Raw genomic sequence first — 23,603 nt, 5'->3', positions numbered from 1 at the left:
AAGAAAACAAGAAAACAGCAGAGAGGAGAAGGACTGGAAATGAGACAAGAGCAACTGATTGGAAACAGGAGGAGACAGGAAAGGAGAGGAAAAAAGATGGAGAAGATGAGGGGAGGAGTGCAGAGGAGGCTGTCTCCCTCTGTCACAACAGATGGGCTAAGCTCCGCCCCCTATATCAGGTTACCTAGCGACCAGAAGCTGCCATTAACTCTGACCTTTGGACTCCCTCCACACACACGCGCGCACACAGATTTCAGTATCATGTCTGGTGTCAGTAAAGATCTAGTTGTTAAAACCCTGCCTCACATAGTTTTATATTTAAAAATAAACACACAAAAATACGTACATTTATTTATATTTTTATAATTATAATTTTTCAGTGTTTCTACTGAGCAGAAAAATAAACACTTGGATGGACTAACCTGTGATGTCAGTTCGGATGTCAGCCATCTTGAATAGAGGAGCCACGTGGTCTCTGTAGATGTGAACGGCCTCCTTCTTGTGGCTGCTAGGGTTGATGAAGACCTTCAGATTTGTAGGACGGTTGCTGAACCCTGAAAACATGCACACATGCACACACACACATTTAGCAGGTGCATCATAGGTTGGATTTTGAAAGAAAATGAAACCCTGCAATGGTTGGTTAGCTACACTAGTGATGGGCTATGAGCCAGTTATTGTTCAACAGACTGAAAGATAGTTAGGTCCATACATCTTAGCACAGTAATACCACAACAGTGAATTTTAAACAAAACAATGTAGATGTGAAGTAGACACAGCTTTAATTCAAAAGCGCTCCATTAACACTTCAGTAATTACAGTGATTTTCATGCAGAGTCCCCCCATTTTCAGAGGATCAAAAACGACTCCATGCATTACTAAGAGATTTTGCCCAGATGTGCAAACCAGTTGGTGGCAAACTGGTTCACAGTCATGAGTTTTTGATCCTTTGAGTCTCCTTTATTGAGACTCAGTTGCACTTCATGTTTATTAGCATTTAACAAATATCTGAGTAGTGACACCTGCTTTTCAGGAGTGGCTGTGTGATAACGTTACCGGCAGCATGTGAAGCAACCATTGCAGTGGGATACACTGGCGGCTTTACACTGCTACTAGCATAGCTCCTTGGCTGTAGGTAATATTTCCAACTACACCACATGCCACTGTGTGTTTTGGTCCACAATATAGTGCCCTTAAAAGTCAAAAAAGAAAGAAAAAAAATGTGTTCATGTGCCACTTTTAGTGAACAAAAAAGATAAAATAGAAAAATTACTGCTGCTGATTACATAAAGTTCTGGATTATAAAATGTCTATGAACTATCTTTCATCATAGCCAGCTGAGCGTTCCACTTCACGTTCCTCTGCAGCTGTGTTCTGATAGGTGAAGCAGTTTTGTATGTTTATTTATGTGTACTCAAGAAGTTAAATAACTTTTCATTTTGGACAATAAGATTTGGAAGACTGCAAATATTTTTCTAAAAATACTAAAATTTTAATATGAGCTCTGAATGCGTTAATTAAAACAACAATCAACTTACCAAGTGATGACAAACATAATCAATCCGCCCAACAGCTAACTGTCCTTACTTGAACGCTGATCACAACACACTTTGTTATCGTGGCTGACATTAAGTATCTGAACAAACTGAAGAACATCTTCACTTAAAATTCTGCATGGATCAGAAACTGACTTCCACATGCCCTAAATTTAAAGTATTAACCCAGATATATATAAATAAACAGATAACACGTGTCTGTACACCTGCTTCAGTATATGTGGAGGTGGCCTGTTTGATACATCAGAATATTGTTTACATCTACAACACTGGTTGATGGGTGTGTGTGTGTTGTTTTATAATATCGACACACTACACACATACACAGACCCCCTGTATGACGCATCATTAGGCAGATTTAGAGACCGCATTATGAATCCCTCTGGACCATCTCAGATCAATACACACACACCAGCTCCATTATCCCTCTCATTACTATAATCTGCTCCCAAAAGGCCGTGACCTCGCCCTGTTAATGACCCCCACACACATATACACAATGTGCACCTCCTGCCATCACTCCACCCCACGGCTCTGACCAGGTTCTCCGGAGCTCCTGTGAGGAGCTACCCGACACCTCCACATCTCTCTAGTGGTCCCCCATCAAATACCAGAATCTCCACCCTGTCGTTGTCCCACAAATCTCAGGCCTATTTCCATTCTAAGCAACACATCTGTGCTGCAGCACTAAGCAAACAAGCCTGAATAAACCTACATTTCTTTTTGGTTTTATGTGGAAATTGCAATCAATTAAAAAAGGCCTCAAAAGACACCTTATCTCTTACTGATCTTATAATTATAAGAAAGGACCTTGTGATGATAACAGAGGGTCTCATTACTATCATCAGGAGCAAAGTTGTATTGCTTAGTTTTCAATATTTATTCATGTGTGCTGTAATTGATTCTCCTTCAGTTTAACGAGCATGGATTATTCTGCTCTTTAACTGCTAATAACAAGAGAAATGGAAACCAAACAAACCTTTATTTTGAAATCTGGAAGTATTCTTTGGTGGGATTGGCAGTACTTTTAAAGTGGCTTATGAAACTGCCTATCAGGTCAGTATTTAGTTCAGTAAGTTCAATACCAGGAAACCCTAAACTAGGATTATTGCAGTATCCTCTGTCCCACACTTGTGAAATCTCTTTTGACCAGTGTTTCTTAAACTGAGCATTTAAAACACAGGAGCAGCTGTTTTGACCACGCAAAGGCGTGGTCAAAACAAGGATCTGTACATTTGAAAATGAGTGGGTTTTCCAGAGTGTTGAAAAAGAAAGACTTAACACTTAGACCAGTTACACTTCTTTTAGAGTACACTTCTTTTATAAGCAACTTGCTTATAAAAGCTAATAATGTGTTAAAAATGACAGAAATCACTCACACTGTTGATGCATGGTCAATGGTCAATGGTAACTTTATTGTCCCTGATGGGAAATTGATTCGCAGTATGTCAAAACAAAACAAACAACAAACATACAACCAACACATCACGTACACTCATTAAAAAAATTCTATAATATAATATAAGCCTGATAAAACACCTAGATTTTCCATCGAAAAAAGATGCATAAACAGATGCTTTCTGTCATAAAGGAACCATCTTCACAACAAATGTAAGAAGACGACAGACTCACAGATATAAAGAGGTCAAGTATCCATCAGATCATCTCCGAGCCTTGACCAGTGACAGGTTGCTATGGCGCTGCTGAAATGTTACCATGGTAAACAATCCCCGTAGTGGAGTAGTTTACCATGGAGTAGTGTTGAGTTTCTGACTGAGCACTTAAGACTGGACTGCTGCATGTTGTTTACAAACAGACTCCATTTTATTATAGCTTTCAAACATCATTTTTCCTGTCTGTGTATGTTCTCAGTCATCCAGGTCATCGCAAACCCAAGGAAATCCAAATCTTTCGATCCTTAGATCATTTTTAATTAGTTCACAGCTTCATTACCTACACAAGTTTTCTGCGAAGCATTTAACATGCAGTCATTAGATCAGTCTCAGTCTGTATCAGTTTCTCTAGTGTGAAAATGTGCTACTTTACACTTTTTTTAAAAAATCACTGCAAGTTGAAACATTTTACAATTAAGGGGGTTTTAATTATAAATGATAGTCACAGTGGACAGTGCGGGCTGACAGAGGTTATAGGAAAAGGGAGGAAGGGTATCAATATCAAACTATTAGTGACATGGTGCTCAGAGCATTTGCACCCATGGAGTATGCAGCTCAAACGCTCACATATCTGGTTGTCCACCACGATGACATGCTTCACTAGTTCAAGATTTTGGATTTGAGGAGGAACAATCTAGAAAACACCTTTCTAAAAGAGTGTAAGGAAAGCCACCTCAGATGGTAACACTCATCCTCCTGGGAGTCCCTGGAGCTCTTATATATAAATAAAAGGCGATGGAAAATACAGTGCATGGGTAGCAGGTTCCTGAATTTAATAAAACAACTATACTCCATTTCTAAAGGTAAAACCTTGCATTTTGATGTTGTCCTTTTGACCATATGACAACTTACAGTACCACTGGACTAACAATACCCATTTTACTCTGATACTGTGACCCCGAGGTTTCTGTAAGCAAGCAGCAACCGCAAGACAAAAGATCTGGGAGGGGTCGCTGTGGCACCTGGTGACCTATGAACGCTCACTTCAGTTGTCCTGCAATTTCCACCGACCTGTCAGTCTGTTGTGGTGTTAAACAACTGCAGTCAGTCGATCCTGCAGACTGACTGTGAGTATGGAATTGGAGTCTATACAGCAGCAGTTCTCGCCTTTTGTCACTGACTACCATTCACTTTCTGAACAGCATTCTGCAGCTGCTTCACACAGCAAACAACAAAAAATGAGGTTCCAGAAACAGGAAGTGTCTGCGCTGTGCACACCATTGTGCAGATGACTGTTCAGACCCGAAGGTTAAGAAGTGGTGCCGGCGTCGGCTGCGGCGGGACTGCCCGCTCGGTGACGCCATGATTCGCACAACAATACGCTTTTCACACTGACCTCTGGCTGGAAAATAGGCTTAATGTCCGCACAGCGGCAGAGCTACTGACTGTGTTTACCTTTCACACACACACACACACACACACACAGGCACACAGACTCCACTGCTGCGGTGTGTAAAGTCACAAAAGCCGTCACAGCTTGATGTGCAGTGTGACCACTTGAGCTGACACACGACCTGCGGGCCATTCATGTCTGTGAGTGTGAGTGCGAGCCCATAAGACAAAGACTTGAAGAAGTTGTGACTTTGCTGCAGGGCCTCATGGGTAATCTGGTTTGATAGACAGACAGATGGACAGACAGACAGGTGACCAGCGATAACATGTCAGACTGATGCCATGGTGATAAAAGGACAGTAATGTGTGTGTGACCTCTGACCTCTTCATTTATGGATAGCTTGTAATGTCTCTGTTGCAGTTGGCGTGGTTGGACAAATAGAGAAGAACTGAAATGTAAAATGTGTCCATGTGAGTTAAATCCACACAACAAGCACTTCAACATTTCTATTGTGTGTTAACTGTCAGCCACGCACCGCCCACTACAGTGCACCTGGGAAATCAGCGTCTGGGAACGTCCGACTGCAGCAACATCCAGAGCTTTAGCAGCAGGTGGTTGGGCAATGAAGAGGTTATTCTTCTGAAAACTTTATGCTCTATAGAAAAAATATACTGATGTCTAAAGAAACTAAACAACTGTGACATCTTCTGCACTTTATTTGATACTTGAGACTGAGTCAGAGACATAAGATTGTGTTTTGGGGGGGGGTTTCCTAGCATGGTGAAGAAGAACTGAACTCAAGGCTCGGACGTCAAACACATTGCACACCATTGGTTGAACTTGAACACCAACAACAGCCCAGCCCCTAAACAAGACCACGCTAAAGCTATTGCAGCTGCAGATTCAGAAATATTGCTGAAAATCTGAAACTAGAAAAAAGTCATGTCTCCATGCTTTCAGCCTTGCAGTGTGTGTTGTCTAAAGCTCCAAGCCTCAGAGATATTTCTTATGCACTAAATATGAAGTGGTTGTATACACACGTGTTCATGCAGACAGTAACTAATCTCTCCTGCAGACAACATGATTTAACTGCTGACAGCACTTTACTGAGTACTGCTAAATGTGTGTGTGTGTGTGTGTGTGTGTGTGTGTGTGTGTGTGTGTGTGTGTGTGTGTGTGTGTGTGTGTAATCCTTTGTTCCTGTGGATTAGCAGATTAGTTCTCTGGTCTGATGTAACTGTGACTCACCTCATTAAACTGAGTGATGAACAGATAGAAAACAATGAAATTTTAATCTGAGCAGCTAGCACTGCATCATCATGCAAATCATCTGCAGACGTACAAAACACAAAGGTGTGCGTTTTAAATCCTGGTATATCTTGGGCAGCTGCAGTGCTGACTGACCACGTTGGCTTAGAAAAATATCAGCACAGATTTCAGCTCAGTTTTGTTCCAAATAACATAAGGTTTTGAAATGTTATACATTAAAGCCCCTGAACTATAATAATGGCAGGGTGTCAGCACATCTAAGCAGAACAACCAGTAAAATAAACTGCAACCTTTCCACAGACTGTAGAAAAAACTGCTTTATCAATCTAAACAGTTTATGGTCCAGACTAACTTGCAAGCCAAAGTTTTAATGCAATCACTTGCAGTAAACCACATGTTTAATTACTATGTTTAGTATTTTAGTTAAGTGTGTTAGCATGCTAACATTTGTTAATTAGCAAAACAGATTGTATATAAAAGCTTTTGTAGCTTTTGGACTTGACAATTGTAGGCAACACACAAGTGTTTTAACCCTGGATCCCCCCCAAGCAAGGGACAAATCCTGTGGTTGCAGAAACACTTTAAGTTATACAGAAGTTTCTGGGGGGGGGGGAAAGCTCTGTTTCCATGATCTGAAACCTCTGTGAACACTGATGATTTTACGAGCTAGTTTCAAGTCTTATTCAATAAAACATTGATTTTGTAAATTATGATCCCCATTATTATCAGAAAGGAGCATGAAGCACGGTTATCTCACTTGGTAATGACTTGTGATTAACATGACAAGAATCCTCCACTGTTTGGTTTCAAAGTCAGACACCCAACAAAGGCAACGTCTGGTTTTAAAAAGCTAAGATCTTAGCTTGAAGCTAAGCTTGAAGTGTTACAATGGGACTTCACTGAATGAGCACTCAACACAAAGAACAGCTGAGGCTGATGGGGATGACCGTTTTTTAGATATTATAACAAATTAAAATTCTGGCCTAATGAAAAATGTATTATAATTCAATCTTCCAACAATGCAAACATTTCCAACACTTTACTACTTGATTTTTCTTTTTCAGCTTTTCCAAACAGAACATTCTTGTTAATGAAAGTGAACATCAAAAACAAGACTTTATGACTCCAAAATCAACTATACCAAATAATCAGAGCCCAGAATACAGTCCAGCATCAGAATTTTGTTATGCTACAAAAAGTGTTGCCTTTTATTTACAGTTGTGGGTGTGGCAATTTTTAGGATACCTTACTGACAACATTTGCACAAAAACATGTAGTAATACAGATGTTGTATGTCTAGTAAGAATCCATGTATTTATTCGTTCATTTAACAGCTGTATTAGCTATGACGTAAATAAAAATATGAGTTTAAATTTGTAATGTGTGAATTTAATGACAAACTCCATTTAAATAAGTCTCCATTCATCAAACCATCTAATGGACAGATGCTAAGCGTGCTACTTATAACAGTATTACTCAGCAGTGTGTGTGTACAGTTTAATCATCTTAGAGTATGACACTCACTGAAGCACTGACTCACGTTTCTCCTGTTTCAGCTCTTATGTAACACAAACTGCCAGTCACATTTTCAGTGAGTCCGTCACAGTTGGATGTTCAATGTGGGCCCAAGGAACCTCCACACTGGGTCTCATCCATTAGCTTGGTCAAATTTACATTCCACTGTTTTGTCCATAGCAATTTCACAGCATCTGGGTGTTACTTTCAACATTTTAACAGGATAACAACAGAAACCATGAACCCCAAATGGTTAATGGCTGACCAGCTCCACCATCTAAGACAAAGATGCTGAATACTGACAAAAATACTTTAAACTCCTGGTTTGCTTTTGTGTGCTTGCTGCTTGAACTGCATGACAGTCTGAATGTCTGTGTTACCTGTGAGCAGCTCCTTCAGGGTGTTGTACCAGGTGTGTGTGTGTTCTGAGGAGGCATTGTGGAGGTGCAGCGTGTCCTCCTCCAGCCTTCTCCCTTTCCTCCTACACCAGAAGAGAGCCACACCAAGCACGGGTCCCCCTGACTCCTGGCCCGCAGCTCGCCTCCGCTTCACCTTCACTGCAAATATGTCTTGCAGCAGCACCTCACCTGACTGTGGGACACCAGTCTCACCTGCAGAGAAAAAAGTAGTTAACAAACAGCACTTGAACACAGCACACTGTTTAATGAACAAGGTACATGATGGACATCTGAGAGGTTTGGGTACGTTTTGAAAGGGACCAGGCTGTATGTCTGTGAAGGTTCTCAGTCATCCAGGCTAACAGTTTCCCTCTGCTTCCAGTCTCTGTACTAAGCTAAGCTAAAAACATCCTTGACCAGTGTGAACAGATGAAATGCTGAGATTTACCCAAAATGTCAAAATGCCATTTTTTCTTTTTATAAACATTAAGACTAAAGTCTTATTAAATAAAACATTCAAATCCACTGCGAAAAAGTAAGTGTATAAAAGGATACTACCATTAACAACAAACTCTGTGATTAGTTTGTCTGATTGATGTTTTACTGTATGTTTAAATTCTTTTGAATAGTCAATCAAATATGAACGCTGCACATTGCTGCTGTCAGCAGAATGTAAAGTACAGCATCAACAAGTACAATCGTGAAAGAATTCTGAAACCTGATTGGCCAGCATCATATTAATCTTCTAATCCTCCGAGGATAATATTAGCATAGCTCAGACAGTCCATTCAGAGTTACATCACATTTTACTCAGACACAAAGAAAATACTTTGTGTCTGAGTGAGCTTGTGCGTGGCTCATTTGCAGATGACAGTAGTGCAAGTACTTTGGAGTTTTTTTGTGCTTTTTTTGTTGTTGTTTTTTCACAAGGAGCTTTTGACTTAAATGTAAATACCTTTTACAGTATGTAAACTTCTAAACAAACTTATGGAAACTTTTGCTTTCACACCAAATTAAACTGGTTGGTTTCAGTTTAAAAAATGTGAGAATTTGCCAATTTCCCTGGATTCTGATTTATCAGATAAGAGATGAGGATATAAGGAACACCTTTTTCATGATCGATTCAGCCCTCCTTTTATACTTAGTGTTAAAAGATGTGATCACCTTCATCCTATGATAAAATATTTCTATCCTGATGTAAGTGGTCACTTCCAGGACTACTAGCCTACGTCTATGCATACTCAAACAACAAACATGGAAACTGTGACACATTGTGTGTTCTAGTACCTCTCTATCAGAAAAGTCTGTTGGATCAGACAACACGAGCCAGCATTCGCTCCTTACATGCATCAGTGAGCCTTGGCCGGCAATGACCCTGTCGCTGTTTCACCACTGTTCCTTCCTTTTGTGTGAACAAAATCCTCACTTGCTACCCAATATATTCCATCCACAATGAAGAGATATTCAGTGTCATTCACTTCACCTGTCAGTGATCATAGTATTAGGACTGATCATGTATACAACTGCGTTAAACACCACCACCATCATCAAAACAGCAAATGGGGAATTATCTTTTAAAGGATTGTGTTCCCTCACTTCAGCAGACGTCCAGAGATGAGATACAGTGTCACAGTGCAGTAAAGCTGCTCTGGCAACACCTCACTAAAACATCTTTCTTCTTCCACAAAAGTAGAACTCAAGCACATCCAGAAGGTTTTTTTTGGAACTTATAGCAGGAATTTTAATAACTTCTCAACAACTGCACACTTGTTGATGAGAATTTATTGTCTATACTGATATTTAATTCAAAATAACAAACTTTTTAAATGAAATAAGAACAATCGACATGTCCAAAACAAAATCCAATATTTACAGTACCAATTTTGTCAGTTACTAAGGCTAGTTTTCTTAAAATTAAGCATCATTTAAATTTTCAAAAGTCGTCACATCAGAGAAAATTTATAGACATTTTATCAGCCTGAATTATAAAAGTTTACTTGAAGACCTTTGTAATAATTCACAGAGAGAGTCTGTGCTTACAAACAGACAGACAAACACAACCAATTACATACTCCCTCCCTTTGGGGGGAGAATAATGAAAATGGCCATATTAGATGTGTAGCTTTAGAGACAAACGCATGGCACAGCTGGTAGATGTACATAAACAAAAACAAACTCCACTTTAATCACCAGAAACATTCAGATCTACAGAGATATTTTCAAAAAAAGAATATTTTAATCCTCCCAGATTTAAAACCTATAATGGTGCACTTAAACAGTATTCATTTAATACTGTTATAATCTAACAATCGCAAAACAGGGGCCTCTTGGCATCTCATTTAATTTGAACTCAAACAGGTTAAGGAACATGAAGGAAAATGTGCAGCCCCATAACAAACCCAGAGTAGGAAAATCAATTCTGTGCTCAAAGAGACAAAAAGAGATATTAACTTGATGCAAAGCACCTGTACAGTACAGTGTAAACAGCTCATAAAGCTTATAAATGATAGCTGATTAACCCTCTTCTCTATGAAATACCTCCTGCTGTTATCAAACACCAAATATGCCCACGCCACCCTCCCCTGTTCCTCAGAGAGACCAGCATCCATATGTCAGGGTCATTGTGTGTAACAACAGTCTATCTGGTTGTTGTTGCTCAGTCTTCATTCATTGTGTCCAATTAATATTATTTGCGTTTAAAGTATTTGTCTTCTGAGTCAAACGAGAGGTTAAAGGTGAGGAATCAAAACCATTTTTATCATTTATGCATTTTAAATTTGAGAAAAAACACAAGTGGATTTTGAAAGCAGAAAAGTAAGTCAAGGCAAATTACTTTATTATCGTAAATTATTTCAAAGGGGCTTTAACATATTAGCAAGCACCCTCTATCCTCGGTTTCCTTCACATCTAAGAAAGACAGACATTTAATAAATTTTTAAAAAAATAGCAACATAACATATAACTTTAAAATACATACAGAAGTAACCACTCATTTCTTTAGATTTTACTTCCACAGAGTCAGTAATTTTTAAAGTGGTCTTGAGCAACAGGCTTTCTGAAGGTCTTTCAAAGTTTTTCTTTGGACATTGGCTGCTTTTTCACTCATTTTCAGTCGAGTTCTTGTCTACAACCATCTGTAAAACACAGTGGAGGCTCTGTCATGATTTGTGTCAGTCAATAGTGTTGGAGATTGTGTCTCAATTGATTAATTATCAACACAGAAAAGTACCATCAGATTTTGTTCCACCATGCAATATGACCTGGAAGGCATGTGATTGGAAACGGTTAAATTTTTCAGCATGACAATGATCCCAAACATACTGCCGACGCAGTAAAAGCATACCTGGATAGAAAAACATACAGCAGAACACTGTCAGGGGTAGGAAGATGATTTTCCATCTAACCCGATAAAGATGACTCTGATCTGAGCTGACAGGACCTACAGAGTCACTGTGAACACGCACGCACACGTTGGTTCATTCCCAGATGGAGATGAGATTCCCATCAGGTCCTCACATCCTGCTGTGCTAACACACACACACACGCACGCACACACACACACACACACACACACACACACACACACACACACACACACACATACATACACGCACACACACACAGTCGCAGATATATTTATATAAAAATTATGTGCCATTAGTCATGTAATTATTCCTTTTACTTTTAATTTTAATAACCATTTATCCACTCACTTCCCAGAGGATTCTATCATTTGATTCTTAAAATAATTTTAAATGGGGAAAAATGAATTGTTAGCACCTGTGCGTGGCCCAAACACACACATACAAACACTCTCAGTGGCAGTTCAGTCTCATGGTGACCAGGCCATGTGGTAACTGTGGGGAGTTATGGATCGGAGTCATGCTTCCATCACTTCAGAGAACATTACACTGACTTACATTCATTTCCTGGAGTCCTACAATATACATTACTCCACCATCGAATTTGATAATCCTAAACAGCTACAATCTTCTTTCTTCTGGTCAACTGACATTTCAGTATCATGGGAAGAGTTAAAGTGTTTTTCCAGTCAAATTACAACAAATTTTAAACAAGTTTTCCACCAATTTTAAGAAGTGGAAATTAATGTGCATTTTTACCACTGTTTTTGCCACATTTTTACTACTGTTGGGTGTACTGGGATAAGCAGGGAGTTACTTTGATTGCTCAGTCAGGAGTAATTTGACCTTTGCAAAAAAAAAAGTGAGTAGAAAGAGGCGACGTGATTAAAAGATTGCATTTGTTTCTGGAAGTGTCTACAAAATCAGATTGCAATACTCTACACGTCTCGTGTTAACTTCTAACGTTTTTGTCTCCCCTTTGGTAAATTGTGCTTCATGATTTCAAAAAGTTTGTTTTCACTGTCACGTTTTGATTCAACTTTTCTAATTCTAACAACAGCTTATCAAGCTTAAACGTGCTGCTGTTGTTCAGCCGCTGGTTTCCTCTTTCTGGTGCAAAGTGGGCCAAAAACAAACAAGAGAGACGGGACTTGCGACAGAAAAGCCGATCAGCTGATCATTGATCAGTTTCATGATTGAAGTAGCAGCAGGAGAGGGAGGGGGAGAGAAGAGGTAGCCTCTCCATATATCGGTTGTTAAGCTTAACGCAGGAATGCTTTACAAACATTCAGAGATGAACTTACACGCTTGCTTTACTTCTCTCTGTGATAACTTTCTCTGAGATGAAATGCCGGGTTGGTAGCGAGGCTCCAAATGCTCAATCAGACCACCGACAGGTCTCGCACGCCACAGCCGCTCTATCACGTGATGCATACTGCTCTGACGTACTGAGGTTATGAGCTGAGTTACCCCATGTCGCAAGTTTTGTGAGGTGCTTTCGTGATACTTAATGGATCGGATTACATTTTTTATTTCTCTCCGATATCCGATCCAGTAATTTAGGTCAGTATCAGAGCGATACCGATACGTGATATCAGATCGGTCCATCCCTAATATTATCTGGATAATATTCAAATTAGTTTTTAGTTTTTCATTATTTTTGTTATTTGCTGGACAGACTCTAAATTCTACCAATACACAAATTACATCTGACATCAGGTCAAACACAGGTCATCCCATTATTGGGCCACATTCACAAACAGTGGGAACACATAAATCTGTGCTTAAACTGTGTGTATCATCATATCACTGTACAGATTTATTTAAAACCAGATACTGTTCTTTTCCTGCAAACAAATGGAGACCTAGATAATATAATAATTGGTAAAATTAATAATTATGATGTTATAAAAGGCTATTATTTACAGTTTTCCTATACAAAGACAGAAAAAGTTCAAAGAAGAGTTAAATCAACAATAATAAAGTATAAGTAATATTGACTGAACGTACTACGCTTATCACTGTAAAGACAAAACAAAACAATAGCGATCCTCCCTCTGTTTAAAATAAAAACCACATCCATCATTTGGACACTATTGTTTCAGTTTCTTCATGTGAATATTTTTTTGTTTTTCTTGCTTTAGAAGCACAGGATTGACTCCAGCGAATACTTCACTGCTTACGACATGAAACACAACTTGAGGTAAACATGTTTCTAATATTACAAAAAATGGGTGTTTGACAGTATAATGATTCCCAACAGTGCATTGATTTCTTGTGCGCTAACTGCATTTTGGGCTTTAAATTCTTCAGCACAGCTGCAAGTTCCTGCTTTGACACAACACAACTGTCTGATCGCTCAGATCTCACCTCCCTGACACACGGAGAGACAGACAGGATGGATTTATGTGTAGAAACAAACAATAACAGCTGATCCATTTATATAGAAATATCTAATCAACACACACACAGCATGCTGACAGGCTGACTATGTGTGTGTGTGTGTGTGTGTATGTGTGTGTGTGTTAATCTCCTCACACTGAGAGACTCTAATAACCCCCCACGGGCTGAACCAACTGCTCTCTACTACTGCCAACACACACACACACACACAGTGCTGGCTTAATGACATTAGCTTGGATGAAATACAGCAAAACAGATTGGCTTCAACAACACACACACATTTAAATTACACCTTCATCCTGCTTCACTAACCAGTTCTGTTTGAACGGTTTTCAACCAGAAATCTCACAGCAAAATGATACCACCATATTACACAAGAATAAAGCAGAGTCGTTTAAGCTTTAAAGCCATCACAGGGCTGGCTTTTGGTTTTGCATACTGGAGATGTAGCTGAGATATGGAGCGCTGATGCCTGGATGTATAGATGGTAGATATGAGGACAGGTGAAGATGGGGGGGGGGGGGGGGGGGGGGGGGGGAGGGTAAAGAGGCAAGAGATCTTCTACTAAGTCAAGTGTTGAGGTGCATTTAATTTATTTAGCTATGCAAGCTGAAGGTTAAAGACAGCATGATTACTAGAGTGGGTAGCGTGCATACCCCAGAGTCAAAAATGCCCTCAGTAAATGAGTCCTTCATTCGACTCTGAGCCTGTGAGCTTGCTGCATTTCATTCCACTGCTCCCTTTCCTAGATTTCCTCTTTTCTGCTACTGCTACTGTCTAAAAAAGGTAAAATTCACTCAAAACCTCAAGAATTTATGAACAAGAAGGACAACAAATCCAATCACTCTAGCCAGAGTCAAATGTGAATTAACAAGTGATGTGTAAAGCCCAGTGAAAGTCATTTGAAGACACAGAACTCCTAAAGACAAACTGCATTCACAATAAATAAATAAATAAAACCCCATTTCATCATTAAAGGTGAGATAAAGATGGTTAATCAGCTCTACAATTAAGCAAACAGGACGATGACGCTACCTCGTATAGGTGTGAATATCAATTCTTGCCCTATTAGTCTGATACACTTCATCTCATAATCAATCATAATCTTCTAATTATGGCTGTCAATTCCTAATAGCTAAAGTGCTATAGTTAATTTACTTAAATGTAAATAAATACAAGCTAAAAATGTCTCCTGTTACAGGGCATGATGTATAATTATGATCTTTTATCTTCATTATACCATATATTAGATAACGTCTCCAGTTTCTCATTGGGAAATGCAGTGTCCTTCTATTTATTGTTTTTTTTATTATTATCTCTTTTATTGGGACAGCTGTTGAACATAACACGTAATTTGCCTTTTTACATTTTCTTTGCTGTCACATTTTAACTTATAATAGAAAAATGAAGAAGACGGAAAAAGAAGAGAAAAGAAAAGAAGAAAAAAACAAAAACAAACAAAAACACCCCCCCCCCAAAAACAAAACAACAACAAACAAACAAAAAACAAAAACAAACAAACAAACAAAAAAAACTAGGGTTAGGAGGCAGCAGGGCAGGTAGGTTTACGTAGAACTCAGGGTTGTAACATCATACACAAAATCACACCTCATATGCTTAACATAGTCTGTCCATTTAGACCATATTCCGTAGAATGTATCCCTCTGAAGTTTAAGAGAAAATGACACTTTTTCCATCGTATAGATCTCTTGTACAGAATGTATCCAGTCTTCTATCGTTGGTGGTTCAGGCTTAAGCCATCTTCTCGTAAGAGGCTTTTTACTTGCGGCCAGAAGGATATACAGGAGTCTTCTGTCGTTGGAATTCAGTTTATCCACTGGTGCATTGCACAAAAACATGGTCTCAAAAGTTGAAGGAAAAACAAATGAAAAAACATTTTGTAAATGATCATGGATTAGAGACCAATACTGGCGAATATCTTTACAGTCCCAAAAGATGTGGAAACGGTTGGCTCCATCTCCCCCACATCTCCAACATTTATCACCAATTCCTTGATATCTTTGTTGAGCAGGGGTAATGAAAAATCTCATAATGCTTTTCCAGCAAAATTCACGCCAAACATTAGACCCAGTGGTAGCCCACTGTATCTTGCATGCGTGAGCCCAACACTTCTCTGTAATTGTCAAATTACCCTCCTTTTCCCACTTCGCTTTAATATACAGAGTTCTGTCGTTTTTACACCACCGGATGCTGTTATATAATTTAGAAATAATTTTACTTTGCACTTTAGATTTGGTTAGTAATAAGAATGTTTCTACAAATTGTAATTCGTTTAGGTTCACTTTTAAGTTTTGATTAAAATAATTTCTGATCTGTAGATATGTAAAAAAATCATCAGATCCCAAGTCATGTTTACTCCTTAAAGATTCAAAGCTTTGAAATGCAGAATCAGAACAAAGAGCCTACTACAACTATTGGGCCGCAAAAAGATCACAGGAAACAGAATTAAACAGAATAAAATGTAAACATTTAAAAAAAAACTTTTTTGGTCTTTTTTTCATTTGTTTTCTCACCCACATGTAAGCTAAAACATAAACGGCTCAAACAGGGGTTAGATACACAAAAAACACATCTGATGATTTTACACAGGCTTGTCCAGACAGCAGATTTCAGTCTGGCAAACTGTATTGGATTTATCAGTGTCCTGATAAGATGTAGTCATACTCCACAGTCAACTACAAGAGCCAATTTCACACTGAAAAAAAAAAAACGAAATTCTGAAAAGATAAAGCTTTAGTCTGTTAGCATGACATGTTACTTTTTCCTCCAAATTAAAAAAAAAACGCACACTGCAGCATTAGGGAGCGTACCCGGGGTGGGGGTGTGGGGTTAATTGTGTCACAATGGAACTGTGTGTGCGTGTGTGTGCGTGTGTGTGATGTCAAGTTTTAGGTGGTCTCAACACAAGATAACTTCTCCATTACAACACCAGCTGCTTCTAGATACAGAAAGAAAAACACCCACAGTCTGTCTGTCTGACACCACCACCACGTCTACTCAACACCATGACAACCCATCACCATGGACACTGACCTGTGGGGTTCTCCGGGATGATAGGCGTCCAGGTCAGTTTGGTTCGGGTGAGCAGGACGTCGTGACTCTTCTTGCCCAGTTTGAAGATCCCGTGCAGCACAACGCACTCACTGACACTGACACACAATAAACACACACAGTTTACTTTGTCCAATAGGAAGTCATAGATATAAATCATGTCAATAATTATATATAACAAATGTTTATAATTGGCAAAGTGAAGAACAAGTTGATTCATCATTTTACGGCTTAGTCTGTTAGGCTTTAAAATGTCAGAAAATAAATGGAAATTAGTGAAAATGGTGAATACAAGAGTTTACGATAGCCCAGGTAAAGGTTTCTATGGCCAATAACTCAAAATGAGGTTGTCCAAAAAAAAAAAAAAAAAAAAGTCGATTCCCAGACTATAATTGATACCAAAAATTACTATTGGATTAGACACTTTTGCAACACTATTGATACAAACATTGTCATCTTTGGCTCCTCCAGCTGACACACAACTTCATCCAACTGTCCATCCATCCATCACACAGCCTGTCCCCTAGCTGAAGTTCACAACACTGAACAACACTTTGGGGACTTTAAAGGTCAGTAAGGCTCCCGTTTCAACAAAATTTAGGTACCGAACAGTTATCGTAAACGTTAACCTGGCACACACACACACACACACATCACTGTTAGCTAGTTTCATCAGCAGTTACCTGATAGCCACAAACCCAACCTTAGGGGGTCTCAAGCAAGTGCACTCCAAACACGATGTCACGCCAAAAGATGATTACTAACGTCTGACAATTTGTATATGTTTTCTATGTCTAATAACCTTCTTTATATATCGGTAAATAGGCTGTGTAAACAGGATTTATGAAGAGGTTATATATAACACTATAGTGATTATTGCAGATGTATCTCTGTATGTCTGATTGTACGTTCCCTTTCTCCTCTTAGACAAGTAACAAAACTTGATGAAACTTTGCATACACATTGCCTCAGGCACCATGAGTGACAACATCTGTCTTGCGTTTACAAATGTTTTATATAAATCCCACAATTTTAGATATTTGTACATTTCACTGTTCAACTGAGCACTGAATGTAATGTCAGAGTAGAATGGTGTGTCACAATATAATATATCATACTATAATGATCGTGGCATATGTAAGTATGCTTGTATGCTTCCTGTCTCCTGCATGTAGCACGGGGGTTTACTAGTTAAATTTTTTTTTAAATACCTGTTTTGCACTTTGCCAAAAAACTGGCTGCAGCTTTTGCTTGAAACAGAAATGTTCTTTCTGGACTCAAAATGATTTTATATCATTCAAGACAGAAATATTTGATAAATTATAACAAGTCTTCAACAAGTCTTTTACAGCAGTTACAGAAAATAATTTTTTGGCAAAAACTGGCAACTGCTTGCTAGCAGATGATCACTTTTTGGCATGACATTGGTCCCAAGCCTGAATAGTCGGGAGAGCTGTGTCAGGACCAAATCAAACATGCGGACCTATCTGCTGTGGCAACCTCTGTAAAATGAGAGAGCAGCCGAAGGTACTTTTATCCGATAGCCACATTATCCATTATTAGCTAGCTGCTACCACTATTATCATTAAGGTAGCAGCTAGCCGCTGTGGCTAATCGCAAAATGGTAACATTAATGTAGGAGCAGAAATGATCAGTCTTGACCATTTATAACTTTATAAAAGATGGTCTTATTCTAACAGGATAATATTTGTGTCTAAAAACTGTTATGTTAGTCATAAAGTTTGAAGCTGAGAAAAGTATACATTGAGTTAGAAACAGTGGCAACCTATCTTACTAACAATTTCTTCAACAACCAAAACATGGAGCCAAATCACTAAAAACCCAGCACTACATAACAGTACAGTGGTGTTTATATTTTTTTGCACTACAAGTACTGTTGTCACCGATATTATTGTTTGTATTTTTCTAACCTTTATTTTTAAAAATGCATCTAAATGTTTTGTCTTTTTGTCTTGAAATTCAAGTATTGGGACAACTTTAGTATGAACACAGAGATATTAAGTATATAGACACAGACCTAAAATTCTCATATTTGACACAGAAAAATGTTTTTTTGGGGGCGGGGTTCCAAAAAGAATTACTACTGCTACAGATCTCTGAGCATGTTTCTGCTCAGATGTCTTGCTGTCCTTACAGGAACTAAACATCTGCAATCCCAAATTCTGTTCATTTGAACTGCATGACAGCCAAACAATCCTCCCTATGATACACCTTTTTCAATAATCTTGGATAGAGTTTACTTGTATGTATTACATTTGTCACGTAGAACCAGTCGCAAAGTATGAAGTATAAACCATACTTCATACTGGACTTTTACCTGACGACACAACTTCCAGGGAATAAACTGCACGATGTATGAACAGAGTGTGAAAAGCTACTAGTGTCACTGCACTTTCTTTTTTTTTTTTTTAGATGTGTCACCTCTAATATAAAACATGTTTATGTTTAGTAAACATAACAGCACACTTCATATCATTTTACTCTATAAGTGTTTGTCACATATCTGTATTTTTATTGTTTATAATAAAGTTTTATGTGATCTGCCCCAGGAATACAGATGTGAATTAGCAGTTTTACTATAATCTGGCATGTTTAGATTTTTGTCCCTGTTAAATAAAAGAAAGAAAGACAGAAAAAAGTCTATTTCAATGCAATATTAATTCTGTAACTTTATTGTTAATGCGTTCTAGATCCTTCCCCGGGAAATTGTGAATTGTACATCATTTTTGTAAATTCTGATGAATGCTCATCAACCTTTTCATCAACCTTATTTGTACCTTTTCATCATTATTTATTCTTTATTTCTACAAATGACAACACAAACATCAGGCAAGGTTCAGAATATAATGGAAGATAATGCAGTGTGACTCTCAGGCATTCTGCTCTGCTTTAAAATAGCTTTTCTAATTTAATAACCCGCTGAGTGTATATACAGACAGGAGCTACTCTTTAGTCTTTCTTTGTGTTTGCTAATTCTATGTTATCTGTTTGAGGAAGTAACCTGATTAAATATGCAAACAAGGGGACTGATTATCAGACTTTCTCTGAAAAGTGCTCTAATATCAAACTTCCTCTCTAGCTCCTCTTTGAATCCTTAAGCTAAATTGATTCAATAATGAATAAAAACTAAGAAAAAACAAGTCTGTGGTGAAAACCAAAGATATGCACCAAGTACCAAGACGTTTTGAAAACAAGAATTAGTTTGGTATGAAGTTGTGAGCCAAACAATTATTATTTATGTCGACATACTTCATCTCCCTTTATGAAACATAGTGGGAGTGTACCAATTGCTGTCCATCAATCATAGCTTGCTAGCAGGATTAAAATGTGTCACTTGCATGCAATTTCGCTTTTCTTCATAGAAATTTATTTTCATTTATTTTATTGAGCATAAACAGTTTAGAGTCTGTTCATAACCACAGTGCACAGCCATGTGCTTTGCAAGGTCAATTAGTCCATTTTAAATTGTTTTTTATGTTTAATATGTATCATTTGGGTTGCGGGAAATAGTACCTCAATAACATGTCTAAACCGGAAGAGTAACAGTTGCACGTTGGCACAATCGTTTATTTATTTATTGACTTTGTAAGGATTTAACTGCTGTGCTTTTACTTTGAAAAGCTTCCTGAAGAGACGGGTTTTGACTACGAGTAGTCGGCTCTTTCTCTCCTCTGCTATGTCACTTTATTGTATGAACCGAGACACGTGTGGGTCCAAAACGGGTTCTGTGTATAACGCGACCCTGGAGGAAACCCACAAGAACCACTCACCTCTGCACCTCCTGCTCAAACTCCACCTGCTCCTCTCCTTCCCGCTGCTCCTTCTTCTTTTTCCCACTCCGCTTCGTTTTCTTCTTCTTCTTCGTACTCTCTCGCTGTTCTCTCTGCGGCAGCTCCTCGGGCTCCGACATATCTACTGTTTATTTACGCACGAGCAAATAAACAAAAAACAAACAAACAATAACAACAAAAACTCTACCGTTATGAGTTTGATACCCTCTGATAAACACGCAGTAAGCTGATCACGGTGTATTTCCGGGTCTTGTCGCTATGGCAACAGGCAGCGGCTTTAGTTTAGCGGACTGGCACAGTTCGAGCACGCGGCAGATTCACTGGTGTGTAATCAACAAGCGCGCGCGCGCACCTGTGTGAGCTTCAAAACTCAGGTTTGTTTATTGCTGCATTTTAGTGTGAATGTGATTGGCAGTCCAAATTTTTTAATTATATTTATAGGAGTCACTGGAGACCAAAATATAATTAACATTGCAGGCTAAACAGCAGAACAATTATTTAAAAAAGGTAGACCTTACCTTTGACACCTTAAATAGCGTTAAGATATTTCAAGAGTTTGGTATTTTATGTTTCCATGTTGTTTTATTTTTCGATTTTTATTTTTCACTGTTTTTAAAACTGGGAATCAGTAAGCTAGCACTGTCGCAGGCTAGCTAGACTGATTGCAGTTGTAATGTACTACATGACAGTTAAGGAGGATTTAAACTTTTATTTTATGTAAAGTTAGCATTTTAATCTATTGTGTTTTCACATCTATAGGTGTTTAATCTGTTCCAAAACAGGTGATACATCTGGCCAATAAGCCAACTAAACATTCTCATGTGTTTGTAGTTACAGACTTGGAGTTCACTTGGAGAAAACACAGACATTCTAGCACCTCTAAAACTCACTAATTAATATGTATATTAGCATATCTTGCTAATTTAATCTATACACAAACATAGATTTGCAGCTAATTTCTGACCACAATATGGTATGATAATATAACTTTCATGTATAATGGAACCAGTGGAAGTGATTCGTCTCTTAATAGATGCTTTCACTCTGTCATCTTCTCCAGTAACTAAAGACACAAATAAAAGCTGCGTTTAGATCCTCCCTCATACTAAGAGACAAATAGTATATTTAGCAAAAGCCAGTTAACAGCAAACAGAACATAAAGCATCAATACTTTTGAAATGACTGGCTGCATTTTGATCCGTGCATCCTTCCAAATAATTATAGTCAAGGCATGAGTCCCCCTATATGCTATAATAGACGGCCAATCAAAGAGGAAAGTGACTCTGGTATAAACACCATATTATGAGCCACAACACAAACGTGTGTGTGTGTTGCTGACAGATGGCTGAGTTAAAGCTGCATTAATCAGTGTTATGATCAGCCAACAGACTGAAACTCAAAACCACTATCACAAAGACTTGTGCTAATACTGTTAATTAATAATACTGATAATACAGCTGCTGCTGCTAAAGCGAAAGCTACCTTCTGAGTGTAATAACGCATTTGTAGTTTCACTGTGAGCAACTTACACAAGCAGCCGTCATTGAGTTTTTTTCCAGAGCTCCACATTTGCCTTCACAATGTCCCTTTACTGGAAGCATGATTATTTTGAAGTGAGGTTTTCAGAGCTTCCAGATATTTAGGATCCGTACCAATAATTACAGCTTCCACTGTTTGACTGTTGAAAAGAGCCTTTGCCACATGTTTTTACCCTTTCTCTGATTTTCTACCTGCTTTTACATCGTCCTGTCTAATGAAAGTTAAAAAAAAAACCAAACATATTTTTTACTTATATAATCTTTTCTTTGTGGTTTAAATTCTGTAGTTCTGACCAGGATTTATTCATGCTTTAGTTGAAGTTTCTCTCATTATTATTCCATTTATTCCACCAACAGGAAGGCTAAATGGTGGGATATGGCCACCATATTGTCCCTGTTGACTTACACACACACACACACCAATACTCAGCAGGACAGCAGTGTGTGGAGGGGGGCTCTCATGCATAAACAAGATCATTTTCATAAATTAAAATCTTGCTTGCAGAACGAACATCTGTGCCCTTCACACACACACATGCACACACACACACACACAAACACAGAGAGAGAGAGAGAGACTGTAATCTGAGTTTTGTCCTTTATTTGGCATGATAATGTCATTAGCATGATTTCCTCTTGAAGGAGATATGAATTTCTCCCTTGTGTGTTTAGTGTTGTGCAAGGAGCCTAAACACAGCGGTCAATGCAAAATTTGTGACGTTATTATGACATCAGATCTTGTGGGAATTTTTCAAGAATACTCGCATAGCTGCGAGCAGCCAATTTCTTCCTCTTCAGGCTAAGCACTCATTACATTGCATTGAAAAAACACCTAACCTCAGTTTAAACCCCTTAAACAGCAACCTTATAAGAACTCAGATTTCGGGATGTTGATTTGGTTTCCAAAATTTAACCTTCAGTGTTTTTGTCTAGACCAAGGATGTCAAACTCTTTAAAAATGTGGGCCACTTCACATCAAAGTTGGTTAAACCAGTGAAACTACAGTAAACGTATAACCTTACAGAGAAGGTTCTGGTTAGTCATTGCTCAGACAGTCCTGTAATTCCAAATTTTTAAATATAAAGTTTTCAGTAATTTACAGAAGCCTTGTACTTTGATGTAGTATAGATACAATGGGGGATGGAAGTATTTGTCAATAGGAAAATGTGTATAACTTGTGAAAATACTGTTAAAAGTCCCAAATCTATGCACTTCTACACATTTTATAAACCTGTCCAGTGGCCTGGGTTGTAGTCTTTTGCCTGATCTTATGTTTGGCACCCCTGGTCTAGACTTTCTGAAACTGAAGGGTGTTTCCAACAGAAAAGACTAAGAAAACAAAAGATTATTCACATTAATTAGGCTGAATAAATTCTTAAAAATACATCAATATATATATAATGATGTATTTCATTTGAGGTATCTACCCACTAGCCACTTTTATTAGGTATGTATTGCTAGTACTGTGTTGGACCCCCCCTTTTATCTTCAGGACTGGCACAAATATGTAAAAACTCCTCAGAGATATTAGCCCATGTTGGCAGGACAGCATCATACATTTGCAGCAGATTTGTCAGATCCATCTTTATGACATTAATCTCCCGATCCAGCACATCCTAAAGGTGCTCTGTTAGATTGAGATCTGGTGACTGTGGTGGCCATGCTGATGCTT

General features: G+C 38.4%; 1 protein-coding gene across 2 annotated transcripts in view; it reads right to left on the bottom strand.

The window, feature by feature from the left end:
• Positions 1-20,666, bottom strand: part of cerkl (CERK like autophagy regulator) — a 35,728-nt gene extending 15,062 nt beyond the window's left edge. For both annotated transcript variants that reach the window (XM_076874694.1, XM_014410549.3), the window contains exons 1-4: positions 20,373-20,666; positions 16,564-16,679; positions 7,727-7,957; positions 423-554 (exon numbers count right to left, since the gene is read on the bottom strand). In XM_076874694.1, the coding sequence (XP_076730809.1) occupies positions 423-554; positions 7,727-7,957; positions 16,564-16,679; positions 20,373-20,512 (619 nt within the window). In that variant the 5' untranslated portion in view covers positions 20,513-20,666. The remainder of the gene's footprint in view (positions 1-422; positions 555-7,726; positions 7,958-16,563; positions 16,680-20,372) is intronic.
• Between the last annotated feature and the right edge of the window lie 2,937 nt (positions 20,667-23,603).

Source organism: Maylandia zebra, linkage group LG16 (genome assembly GCF_041146795.1).
Source record: "Maylandia zebra isolate NMK-2024a linkage group LG16, Mzebra_GT3a, whole genome shotgun sequence".
Classification (NCBI taxonomy): Eukaryota; Metazoa; Chordata; class Actinopteri; order Cichliformes; family Cichlidae; genus Maylandia; species Maylandia zebra.
This window is presented reverse-complemented; position numbering and strand designations above follow the sequence as displayed.